Source organism: Archocentrus centrarchus, chromosome 11, assembly GCF_007364275.1.
Source record: "Archocentrus centrarchus isolate MPI-CPG fArcCen1 chromosome 11, fArcCen1, whole genome shotgun sequence".
Taxonomy (NCBI): domain Eukaryota; kingdom Metazoa; phylum Chordata; class Actinopteri; order Cichliformes; family Cichlidae; genus Archocentrus; species Archocentrus centrarchus.
In genome coordinates, this window is record NC_044356.1 from 21,997,698 (window position 1) to 22,009,811 (window position 12,114).

The 12,114-nt window shown below is 43.5% G+C and overlaps 2 protein-coding genes across 2 annotated transcripts; both read right to left on the reverse strand.

The window, feature by feature from the left end:
* Positions 1–99: 99 nt before the first annotated feature.
* On the reverse strand, positions 100–3,351 carry LOC115788535 (peptidyl-prolyl cis-trans isomerase FKBP14-like). Its single transcript, XM_030741598.1, has 4 exons — positions 3,040–3,351; positions 1,400–1,551; positions 798–925; positions 100–521 (listed from the first exon to the last, which is right to left on the reverse strand). Exons 1-4 carry the CDS (start codon positions 3,234–3,236, stop codon positions 363–365), a joined length of 636 nt encoding a protein of 211 aa, XP_030597458.1. The 5' UTR covers positions 3,237–3,351; the 3' UTR covers positions 100–362.
* A 138-nt stretch (positions 3,352–3,489) lies between these two features.
* LOC115788352 (acetylcholinesterase collagenic tail peptide-like) lies at positions 3,490–10,611 on the reverse strand. The gene is made up of 18 exons (XM_030741332.1): positions 10,297–10,611; positions 9,611–9,731; positions 9,426–9,535; positions 9,179–9,298; positions 8,904–8,948; positions 8,729–8,755; positions 7,763–7,834; positions 7,605–7,667; positions 7,487–7,513; positions 7,342–7,386; positions 7,013–7,048; positions 6,855–6,935; positions 6,440–6,536; positions 6,176–6,315; positions 5,936–6,055; positions 5,581–5,710; positions 4,971–5,073; positions 3,490–4,356 (listed from the first exon to the last, which is right to left on the reverse strand). Exons 2-18 carry the CDS (start codon positions 9,711–9,713, stop codon positions 4,287–4,289), a joined length of 1,389 nt encoding a protein of 462 aa, XP_030597192.1. The 5' UTR covers positions 9,714–9,731; positions 10,297–10,611; the 3' UTR covers positions 3,490–4,286.
* Between the last annotated feature and the right edge of the window lie 1,503 nt (positions 10,612–12,114).

Consider the following 12,114-nt stretch of genomic DNA (forward strand, 5'->3'; position numbering starts at 1 on the left):
AAGGATGCATTGTGACTGCAAACAGTGGACATACTGTCTAAAAAAAAGATGATAATCAACATGGAATCAGTGCGGACCCTTTTAACCCTGGCCTGATGTCTTTAATGCAAAATGTGCTGCAGTGTTTTAAGGGTTTAAAGTTAGGAAAACTTTATTGACAATGGTCCCAAAGCAGCGTTTTATAAGGAAACAAAAAAATAAAACAATCTGCTTCAACTCCTTAGCTCTACACTTAAACCACACACAGCTTCACACAGGATGGTTTACAGTTCCACACAAAGCAGAAACAGTCAAAAAATAACCTCAAAGAGTCTCTGACAAGTGTTTCCGCCATGAAGCACAAGCGAGCGCTTTGTGGGACTTTACAGTTCATCGTGTTTGTAAGTGAACTCTCTGGATGATATAAAACCGTCCTTGTTCTCATCCTCTTTGGCAAAGATATCCTCCACCATGTTCTCATGTAGAGTGTCATTGGGAGGGTAGCCGTGACGCTCAAACTCCTTCCTCAGATACTCTTTCACCTGGCAGACACACACACACACACAAAAAAAAAAAAGAACAGGAGGACTGAGTGTGACTGAGATACAAACATAACTGATAAAAACACTTTTCCCCCCCTTTGAATAAAGAAAAATAAAGTCCAGAAGGACATTTTCCAGCCATTATGTGACACACTATAAGAGCTTCGATGTTTAATTATGAAGGCTTAAAAGCCATGCTAGAAGGTATAGGTAACTGATCTATGTAACTTCATATGTTTGACGGGTTTTTTTTTTCCCCCCAATGGTTGTCTTCACCTCATGCTTGGAGAGCTTCCAGTCATCATTGAGGTCCATTTCCTGGAAGGACTCATGTGACCTGGGTCCATTTCTGATCTCTAGTACCTCGATGACAAAGGTAAGTGTGCTTTCAGGTGGAATCTTACCTAAACAGAGACAATGGGAGAGTAACAGGTCAAGAAGTCAGTTCAAACGGAAGCTGGATATTGCCAAACGTTCCTGTAAGCATGGCTCAGTATGAAGAACACAGTTGGCAAATGTTAATTAGAAACAGAAACTTTTGTTGTGAGTGCTATCAAGTCATTCCAGGGTCTGTTGCCACTGGAAAGGTTAGTTAAGAACAGAAAAGACAGATGTTATGGGTTAGGGTGGTTTGTGCTTACCAGAGAAAAAAAAGCACAGTATTGGTCACATGCTCCATGTAGAGAAAAAGTGGACTAACGTCACTGAATGGAACCTTCATTCAGTGTAGGAGTCCTAAAAAGCCATTCAGAACAAGAAAGACAAGTATAATAAGGTGTGTGCATAACAATGTCACATTTTGACAACTGGAGACACTAGGAAGACTGCGTCATAAAGCATGCAGTGAAACGTCTTAGATATCGATGAAGCTTCTGTACCTTTTCCTTCCTTCCCGTAGGCCAGTGCTGGAGGTATGACAAGTTTTCTCTTCTCTCCAGAGCACATGTTTTGCAGGCCTTTATCCCAGCCTTTGATTGCTTCTCTGATGCCCAGAGTGAACCAGATTGGCTGCTTGTCACCCTCAACTCGACTGGTGAACAAACAAAAAACGCAGAAATAGTGAGAAGTTAGAGATCTGGAGACAAACAGATTATGAGAAGGTTCCACAGATGTCATTCAAAGACAAAAACTTACGCATAAAACATGGTCAAAGTTTCAAATAATGATGTCAGTCCATGAGCTAAAAACTCAGGCTGCAGACTGCTCTAAATGCTCCATTCAGGCAGTTTTTTTCTATTACAGGCTCTATGTGATGTCAAAGATTATGACTCCCCACTAATGAACCCCATTGAGAGGACAGTAACATTTTGACCGGCTCCATCACGGAATATGCGGCTTTAAGAACAATAATCCTCAGATCACTGGGGACCTGAAAGCCCTGCTTAATAAAAAGAAGAAAGCCTTCATTGTCAGAACTGAGGAGCGTGCAGCATGATCTAAGGGTGAAGCAGAGGGCACTCTGATGGCTCCTCCTTCACCACACACCCGCTTTACCTGCAGTGATTTTTGCCCTTCTCCTTCACTGGAGCTTAACAATTATCGAGCACATCATATCGGATGTGATTAATTTATCAGTGAGACAAGTCTCGGCACACCTGAGACCACAGGTGAAAACATCTTGACCCTCGGCACTTTGCATACATAACAAATCTGGGAATCGATGATGCAGTCATCTACCTGCTGCACTGTGAGGATCACCTTCTTTGATTTCTCAAGTGCATTTAACATGATTCAGAAGCTACAGGAAATGTCAGTACATGATTGCCATCTTATGGATTATCGACTACCTCACAGAGAGGCTCCAGAGTGTGAGACTGTTTGTCTGATTTGATGATGTGCAGTAGAGGAGCTCCACAGGGGACTGTGCTGTCTCCAGTCTTCCTGTTCATGTTGTACATGTCAGACTTTCAGTATAACTCCGGGTCATACCACCTACAGAAATACTCTGATGATTCTGCAGTGATGGATGTATAGGTGATGGCCAGGAGCAGGAGTACAGAGAACTAGTGAATGATTATGGGGCGCGGTTTGGTAGGAGTCACCTGCTTTTGAACCTGAATAAGGCAGAGAGGCATCTGCCAGATGACATTATATTTTTTATTTCCCATTTATGGAATAAATAAAGTATTTATTAAAGAGGAGGAATCTCCTTCTCCAACCCACCCAGTGTTGAAACCTTAAATTTGAGATGGGCAGCCAATCAGAAAACAGGTGGCTTTAAGAGAGAAGAGCTAAAACAGCTTGTCTTAAACACTGGATGAACAGGAGGCTGCACGAAATCATATCATAAGACAAATAAGGATTATTACAGACTCCTTAATCAGACTGATGCTGTTCTAAAACCTAAAGCCACAAAACCAAAGCTGGCTGATACATACATTTCAAATCTATAAAAGCGGTTTATGAAACTAGACTGGAGACAGAGAATGTCTCTGAATGTCTACTCCTTCATAGCTTATTTGACAATGGCATAATAATATTTGAGTGTTATAAGCCTCGCGTCAGTCATGAAACAAACCTGGAGAAAAACATGGTCCCATTCTCAAAGTATCCTTCATGATGCACCAGCAGAATGTCTCCATACTTAGACTTTCGGTGACAGAGGAAGGGTCTGTGCAGAACTTCTATGGTCACCTCAGCTTCAGGCAGCTTTCCCCCGCTGCTGACAGACACCAGCACGAAGGCGCAGAGCCAGCTCAGCACAACCAGCAGCATGCTGACACCGTCAACTTTCAGAGGAAACAGCAGGACGAATGAACAGCTAAAAAGTTTCTAGCAAACATGCAGCAGCATAAAAGCGTGCAGCTGGTCCTCTACGTGGCAGAGACGCTCCATTACTCAAGTTGCTGCAGGAAGTTTTCCTCTGATTGGCTGATTTTTTTCAGCAGCTCCACCCACAGACACGCCCCTCACAACTTTCCTTTGGCGCCAACTGAATGAATCTTTATTAGTGTACAGCGCTTCATGAAGTGTACAGTCATGCAGGCAGATTATCTTCTAATTACAATTTACTGAATTCATTTTTGGATTCATTTGATGTATAATCCACATGCTGCTGCAATAATCAAAAATTTTACTCTTTTTTTTTTGCCATTGTTGCAAAAATATGACATTAATTTTCCATCTCTTCCATCTGAGTCATTTGAACATTCGTTTGTAAAAGGCCACACTTTGGCTTGTACATTTACAGCAATGGTTAAAGCAGTATGTCATGCACTAAAAATAAATAACTAAATAAATAAAAATTTTACATGCAATATAACAACATTGAACTTCACGAATATACTGCATTTTTTGTATTATATTGCACATGAATAGACATACTTACATACCCCTGATTTGTATACTACAGTACATATATCTATAATATCACTGCCTCTTTTTCATATTAAAAAGTGCTTTATAGCACAGCTTATTTCTGCATTAACAGTCAGCAAGTCATACACAACTATTTTCTATGACACAAACATTAAATCATTAAAATGTTTCCCCCAGTTCCAGTGTCCATAACAGTGCTGCAGCCGATGAAGTGACACTAGCAAAGAGCCGTTCTCTGAGGTCTGTTAAAGATTACACCTCCCATGACCTTTCGTGGCTCAGAACAGGCACAAGAGCTTCCCTTAACTACTCTTTCTCAGTCTGTAAGTTATTATTTTTTTTAAGTGGTGAGACTTCAGTTGAAATCTGAAGTACAATCCCTTTGATCACAATGATCCTAAAGAGAATTTGCGAAGATCTGCTGAGGCTGTTTTCAAACCTCTGAATTCAGGTGAAGTACTTGCAGCCAGTAGAATCAATGAGGCACGAGTCAGTGCATCTGAGATGCCCAAAAGACCTGCAGAAGACATGAAAACCGGTTTGTAACAAGTGCAATTGATGGTAACAGCGTACATTATTTACCCTGCGTGAGGCAGGGTACACCCTGGATAGGTCGCCAGCCTGTCCAGGGTGTACCCTGTCTCCACTCTCCCATTCACACCCATGGGCAATTTAGAATCACCAATTAACCTAACCCCAATTAGTGCATGTCTTTGGACTGTGGGAGGAAGAGAAACCCAGAGAAAACCCACACAGACATGGGGAGAACAAACAAACTCCACACACTAAGGCCCCAGCCAGCTGGTGGACCGCCTCAAACCCAAGACTGTCTTGCTGTCAGGCAACAGTGGTAACTTTTGCACCACCGTGCGGCCCGCAAAATATTGCTTCAAATTTAAAATTCACTATAACAATATGTGCAAATTAAACCAGTGCTAATAACTATACTGTTGACACTCCAACATGGTAGGTAGTGGTACTGCACTCTAATGCTAATTACTACACTGTAAGGGCGAAGAATCTAATACTATGTAAAAATCTTGAGTTCTCTGGTCTGTGTCTAAATGTAGCAAAGTGTCCCCAAATGAACAGACACTGCATTTATGTTCTGAGAGTGCTCTGTAAACATACCCGGGAAGATAAGACTTGCAGGTCTGGTAACCAAAGTCCTTTCCATCACACTCCTCTATGCCTTCGTGCCTGTAGCCATCTCCACAGTAGGCCCACTTACAGTCTGTCACAAAGGAAAGGAGGTGAGGAGAGGCAGCAGAAGGCAAAGGAGGAAAGGGAGAGAGAAGACATTACTAATTTCTTTGGCACTGCAGTCTGCTTCAGTGATGCCAATACAGCATTTTCTTGCTAATTTAATTGAACAGAAGCAGAGAGTAGGGAGAGGATGGCAGGAAAAAAGAGAGGGTTGAGATTAATGAAAGATCAAGGAAAGGTTTCACAGTGCTTACTAGCTTTCATCCTATGCCATGTGGGCTCAGACTCTGTGGTGTACTACAGTTATGCTCTGCAGGGGATCTCATCAGCACCAAAGCCAATCTACTTTGTAGTTTGAGACTTTTTTTTTAAATAGAGATAAACAAAAAACACTTTGGTCTCAATTCACATATGCTGGATATTGCAAAGAGGGACATCTGCTCATTCAAATCAACTTCTTTCATTATACCAGTTTTCAATCTATACAGGCTATTTCTGCAGGGGGGCAAGTTAACAAAAGAACCACACAACTCACTGAGACAAGAATCGGTGACAATCTGGTTTCCATCATCACACTCCTCTCCATGCTGGGCTTGCACTTTTCCATCCCCGCACACGCCAACTCTGTCTGGGACTTTCTCAGTGGACTGAAATGGCTGGAAGGGCTAGAAGAATCATAACTTCACCTTGTTAAAATAATGGCCTAAGTCTTTTTTTTTTAAGGGTTTTCAAAAAAGACAAAAAACTCTAGGAAAAATAGAAATTTCATTAAAAAATGACTTAGGCCGTTATTTTAACAAGGTGACGATAAGGATATGCGCTGACTCTTCATCGGTACATAGAGTTGGTTTGCGTCTGCTCAGTGTTGCAAATACTTTGATTGATATTACCTGTATAGGCTTCCATCCATCTTTATCTTTAAAATAGAGCATCCTCTGATCCTTCCTGAATGCTATTGCATTGTCTAGTTGCAGACGGCCCATCTCTTCCTCACTGTTTACCACAAATATCTGCACGCATGCATGCACGCGTGCACACACACACACACACACACACACACACACGAAGATCAGTGAAAGCAAATTGATTTAAATATTGAATGACAGTATTGTGACAGGATGTGGTCTTACTGCTGTGACTTTATTGGTGCCCGGCCGTTGTGTGTAACTTCCAAAAGGGGCATTATTTGGTCCAAGAGCCACGTCACAGTTACAGCGTCCTGGTGGACCAGGAAGACCCTTCTCCCCCTTTTCCCCTACTAAATAGAGACCTATAAGAAACACAAAGTTTAAAAAAAACATTAACTTGGATGACACACACATGGCCAGTATGATGCTGTGCAATAACTTGTGGCTGATTTCTTCTGACTGTGTTATGTCTGTGAGCTACTTTACCTGAGGCAGGAGGACCAGGTGGCCCAGGGTGGCCGTTAGGACCTGGAGGTCCAGGAGGGCCCATGACTCCAGCGGACCCAGTCTGGCCCTTCATGCCCTGTGCAAATGATGGAAGATCTGCATATTAGAAAATACACACTGAAGAGAGATTACAAATCAACTGTGCAAAATAATGCTAATCAATGGGAAAGAGAGTGTGTGTGTGTGTGTGTGTGTGTGTGTGTGTGTGTGTGTGTGTGTGTGTGTGTGTGTGTGTGTGTGTGTGTGTGTGTGTGTGTGAGGCAATAGACCCCACATCACCTGTGGGTTTATATTCTCCAAAATGTGAGCTATCTGATGTCAACATGTAACTTATAAACACAGATCAAATAATATACTTAAGAGGAAGCCAAACAAACTTGTGCACTTATTGCACCTGTTTGCCTCTCTTCCCTGGACGTCCAGTCGGTCCTCTCTTCCCTGGAGCTCCTGACTCTCCCTTTGGCCCTTTCTCACCCTTTGAGAGAAACAAAGTTAAGGAACACCTGCATAAAATCAAACCTTTAAACCTCTTAAGTCTTTAATTACACTTGCCTTCTGTCCAAGCATCCCAGGCAAACCGATGGAACCCTAATCAGAGACAGAATGGGAGCTTGATGTGAGAATATAGATTTTATTATAGCGCATACCTATGACATACTTAATGCTAATTTATTCTGGCTCTGAAACAGACAAAGTAAGTAAAGGACTGAAATGTAGTGTCACATGAACTTTTTTTAACCAGTATTTAAAGAAAACACAGCAGGAGTTTGGGTGCTCAGTGTCGCAGCCGAACATAAAAGGGCCGAATGTAACAGGACCCTGTCCAAAATGATCAGGATCTTCAACAACAACAACAACCAAAAAAGATAAATGTATCAAACCTTATCGCCTTTTGGGCCTGCTGGGCCGGGATCACCACGAGTTCCCTTTTTAAAAAGAAATGGCAAGAGGGGAGTAAGATAAAATGTGGAATGTAACACTTTTTAGTAACAGCAGTTAGTACAGAACACGTGATGTGGAACTCACCTTCTCTCCTTTGTGACCACGCAAACCCTGAAAAGACAGAGTAAGGGAAGCAAGAATAGCTCAGGCAGACAAAGTTCAATAAAAGTCAAAGATGTGGTCTTGTAAAGATGTCACTGACCTTTGTTCCAGGTGGTCCCCTCAGTCCTGGTAAGCCCATGAGTCCTGGATCACCCTTCTCACCCTTAGAAAAAAATATAATTGTATGGCTTTCTACATTAGGAGTGATAAAAAAAAAACATACCCAAAAATGTGTTTGTGCAGAGCCCTAACACTTGCCTTGGGTCCCTGTGGGCCAGGCCATCCTGGAAGTCCTTGTTTGCCTGGCAGGCCTGGAGCTCCAGTCCGACCCTAAAAAAAATTAAAAAAATAAACAAAAACAAACAATCCATCAGTACCAGTAACATTTCTGTTCCTGCTTCATTAAAAGTGATGTGAAGGTCAAAAAGCTGGTGTTCTGCTCCAAACTGCATGAACAATTTTGCAGCAAACTGAAATTTGTTTTTGGCATTAAGAGTCTGATTTTTGCCTTGTTGTTTTAAGCGGCACTAATTGCATGGTTTGCAAAGCTTAAAGAGTTTCAGAAAACAAATGAGCAAAGCCTCAGCAGTGCTACTCAGTGCTGCTAATTAGTGGACAGGAATAAAAGCTCTAATGCCAAAAATGTTACACAACAGCCTCACATCTCCGTGACACCTGGACAAGCATCGCGGAGCTGCTGCCACGCTAGCGATATGCTTTCATTTAGCTGCCTTTCATTAAAACTGCAGCCCGTAGAGACACTGTGGACCTGCTGTGTGTGTGGAGTGATTTATCATGAAGAGCAAAGGCACTTAGGGAGATTAAAGTGCAGAAGTAGAGTGCTGGAGAGGCTGGATCAGCAGGACTAGAGTTTGGTACGCGGACTACTGGAGCCAGGCCAAGAAAAAGGGAAGAGAGTGAGAGGAAGACGAAGCAGAGGAGAAGAAAAGAAGAGGGGGAAAAAAACAGCAAGGTGAGGAGTGTAAAGATAATGGGAGACAACTCGGGATGTGATCACAGTTTGCTGTGGGGCAGCTTCTGAGACTAATGCAGCATGACCCATTTAGCAGCTGCAGAGGATATTCTGAGCACATCAATAGACAAATCACATCACAGAGGCAGAGGGTGGGAGAAATCCTGATCCCATTATACCAAGGACATGTAAGATGGACCAGAGAGTGAGATGAAGAGTGCATGACGTGCAGGAGAGGAGAAGCAGCTCACCTTTAACCCTGGACGTCCAATTTCTCCCTGGAGGAGGACAAATGGAGGGGCAGAAGAATCAGTGCTCGTCAGAGCACACAAGAACACAAGGACACACACAAATGTTTCTACAGAAAACTGCATTAGAGACATACTCCCCCCCCCAAAAAAAAAAAAAAAAAAAAAAACCACACACCTTCTCTCCCTTTGGTCCTCTTATGCCGGGCAATCCACTATGACCCTGAAAAATTTATATAAATCTCACAAATGCCATAATGAGCACGGTACATTTGCAGAAAAATCGATACTAAAAAGGTTCACGCTTGTTTAACAATACATCCATCTGCAGTCTTAAAATGGCTACAGCCACCTGCTTGCACTGTCAGATGGATGCTCTGTGATTAAATCATTCTGAACTGCTTTTGGAGGGTGACGTGCAGTAGTTTATTTATTTTTTAAGTAAAGTCTTACCTCTGGGCCACGTGGACCTGGAGGTCCTGGAGGTCCAGGTGAACATCCTGGTATCACAGGCTTTGGTTTTTTCTGCACCTCTCCTTCAGAAACACCTGGCTCCAACAGGCTGATGCTGTCCTTCATTCGATCAGTAAAAAAAATAATCAGAGACATTTTTTTTTTCTAATCAGTGGCCTACATCAAGCAAGTAGGGGAGGGTGCATTAGGGAAGCAGGTGTGTGTGTGGGTGTTTGTGAAGACATACAGGGCTGCCCCTCTTCCAAAGCTGAGGCGGAGGAGGGAAGAGCGGTGGTGGAGGAGGTGACATGAGACAACAGGGGTCAAACCTCATCGGCTCACTCAGGAACCTGAAGGCTGAGAGGAGAAGAGAGAGTAGCATGCATCACATATAGTGAAATATATAAGTGCTCACACAGTTGGACAGCTTACCTGAGCGGGCTGAGAGGATGCTGCTCATATAGGAGTGATGAGATAAGGCCCATGCAGGACATAGAAGGATGTGAAAGGACACTGCAATATTCACCAGGTCCATGCTGCTGGTTTACTTTCCCTGAAACACACAAGGAAACCGATCACACACACTGGCACACTATATCTGTTCCCAGAGCTTAATGCTGCAGTTGGCACCTGTCACTTTTCTTTATTCCCTCTTGAAGGTGTCACCATTTCATCACTTCAGTCCACTAAAGCCCCCCCCCCTCCTCCTTCCAGCATAATAAACTTGTTGCAGCTCCACACTGCAGCAGATGCAACCACCGCTGTAATTCCAGCCGTGCATCAACACCTTCCCCCCCTGTGCCAGAATTAGACCGAGAGGAGGCCACTCACTTGTCCACAATAGTAAGATTCATTCACACAAACTATTTTAATACGCTCAGATTACATGTGGCCAAATGCAGGTCAATAATAGTAGAGGCGGAAAAAGGGGTGGGTGGGGTGGAGCTGCATAAGGATGCTGAAAAAGGCTCACGTGTCATTCCATATCTTCACTGGTACTCACTTCATCTTGCAGCCTTATTAATTAAATAGCACACCCTGTTGAAACAACCCAACAGCTTTAAACTGCTAATAAATGTCATCTGCATCCATGGCTTTAATTCGCACGATCTCCTTACCTTCTACTTGAAATTGCGCACTTGTAGCCACGCAGTCTGGCGCTCCTTTCGTCTAAATGAGATGCGCGCTGTGCAGTCCCGAAGACTGTGGCTTCTCTGACATTTGTGTAGCAAATCCGGAAAGTCAATAAATCTGATCTACTTATCGACCCGCTTCTTCACCGCCGGTCAATAATAACACAATTGCAGCGCCGAGGCTCGTTTTCTCCCGGGGCTCAATGCCCATCAGAGAGAGGCCACTGAGTGGAGCCAACACAGCGGTGGCAGCTCAGTTCTAGCGGGTGTGGATCGCGGGACCATTAACTGTTGTGTCATCTGGATCGAGTTCAGGACAGCTGGCTGTGTAACGCAATTTAAGTTTGCGCTTGCCTGCACTGGCCTGGCACGTTCTGCGTCCTTAGTGGTGTACTCTTTATTAGAGTAATGGCGCCTTCTGCTGGATACTTTTGTCCGTTGCAGAGAAAATAATACATACAGTATTACCTAACTTCACTTTCCATTATGAAGGTTTCATGAGCAGCTGATTCATTAAGCCTGTTTGTGATAATGGCAGGTTGGTTGGTGGGTTTTAACTTAACCTTCTAGCTCCAACTGCAGTTTCAACAGAAGAGCATCCAGCTTCTCTTATCAACATTTTAAAATGAGGTTTAGGTCAGCGCTGTGCATGAGAGGCATGTTGGAACTGTAGTTCAAAAGGAGCATCAATGTAAAAAGATATAATACAACCATCTTTTTTAAGTAGTTAACTATGTTGCTGCTTAGCCACCCAGACACATGAGTAAACAACCTTGCACTTCACCAGACCTGCCAAACGTGAAAGCTGTAGCTCAAAGATTGCAAAGAAAAAAAATCCAAGTCCCAAATATGTACAAATAGGCCCTGGCACTAGATGCTACCTACCCAACCTTGCCAAATGCAAAGATTTAAAAGTTTTCCAGTCCTGCAGCCCTAGTCAGATTCACCATCATCTTCATCCCACATTGGGGACACCAAAATCCTCTCCCAATTTCTCTGGTTTATAAACGAGTGGAGTGTTGATGCTGAAGGCACCGACTCTGTATCTTTCCTTGCCATCCCTAGTTGTGAGGAAGCTGTGGCCTGAGGTTGAGGGTGCATATTCCTCTGGGTTTTCTTCATAACTTCCCCTCTGTCTCTTGGTGCTTACCTGTCAGTCCTCTTCCCTGCTTCTCTTTAGGCCTGAGATTGAGGGAGCGGCTTCTTCTAACCTCTGAGACAGCAAAGGTGGACCTTCTTCCACTTTCATCACTTATGCCTATTGCAGGACAAACACATGTGGAACAGCAACAGGAACAACAACTGGCACTTGCCATGTTATTTGCACTCATCCATTAGGGCTCTGTACGCCTCCTCCTTCCTCATGTACACATCCAGCTACTGCAGAACCATCAGAGTATTTCAATAGGTGGAATGACCCGGAATTGTACTCAAAGTCTGAGGTGAACAAGTTGAACAGGAATGGAGACGACACAGTGTATTCAAACTGCGGAGGATCAAGAGATATTTTCGTGGGCTTAGGTGAGCCAGGAGTAGTCTTCTCAGGACACCTGGTTGATAATGTTGTTGAGTTCTTTGGCAGCGGAACCAGACAGGATGTTTTCTGTAATACCGGCATCTTCTCTTAGGTTGTAAATGTGACTCAAGATCACAGACACAAGACTGGCACAGGCCCTCAGAAGCTTGGCACTGACACCACTGTGGCCTGCAGCTTTGCTCTGGTGTAGCTCCTCCAGCTGTCTCCAAACCAGGGCAGATGTCAGAGTCAAGCAGGGGTGGGTTTGGCCCACAGAGTTCACTTGA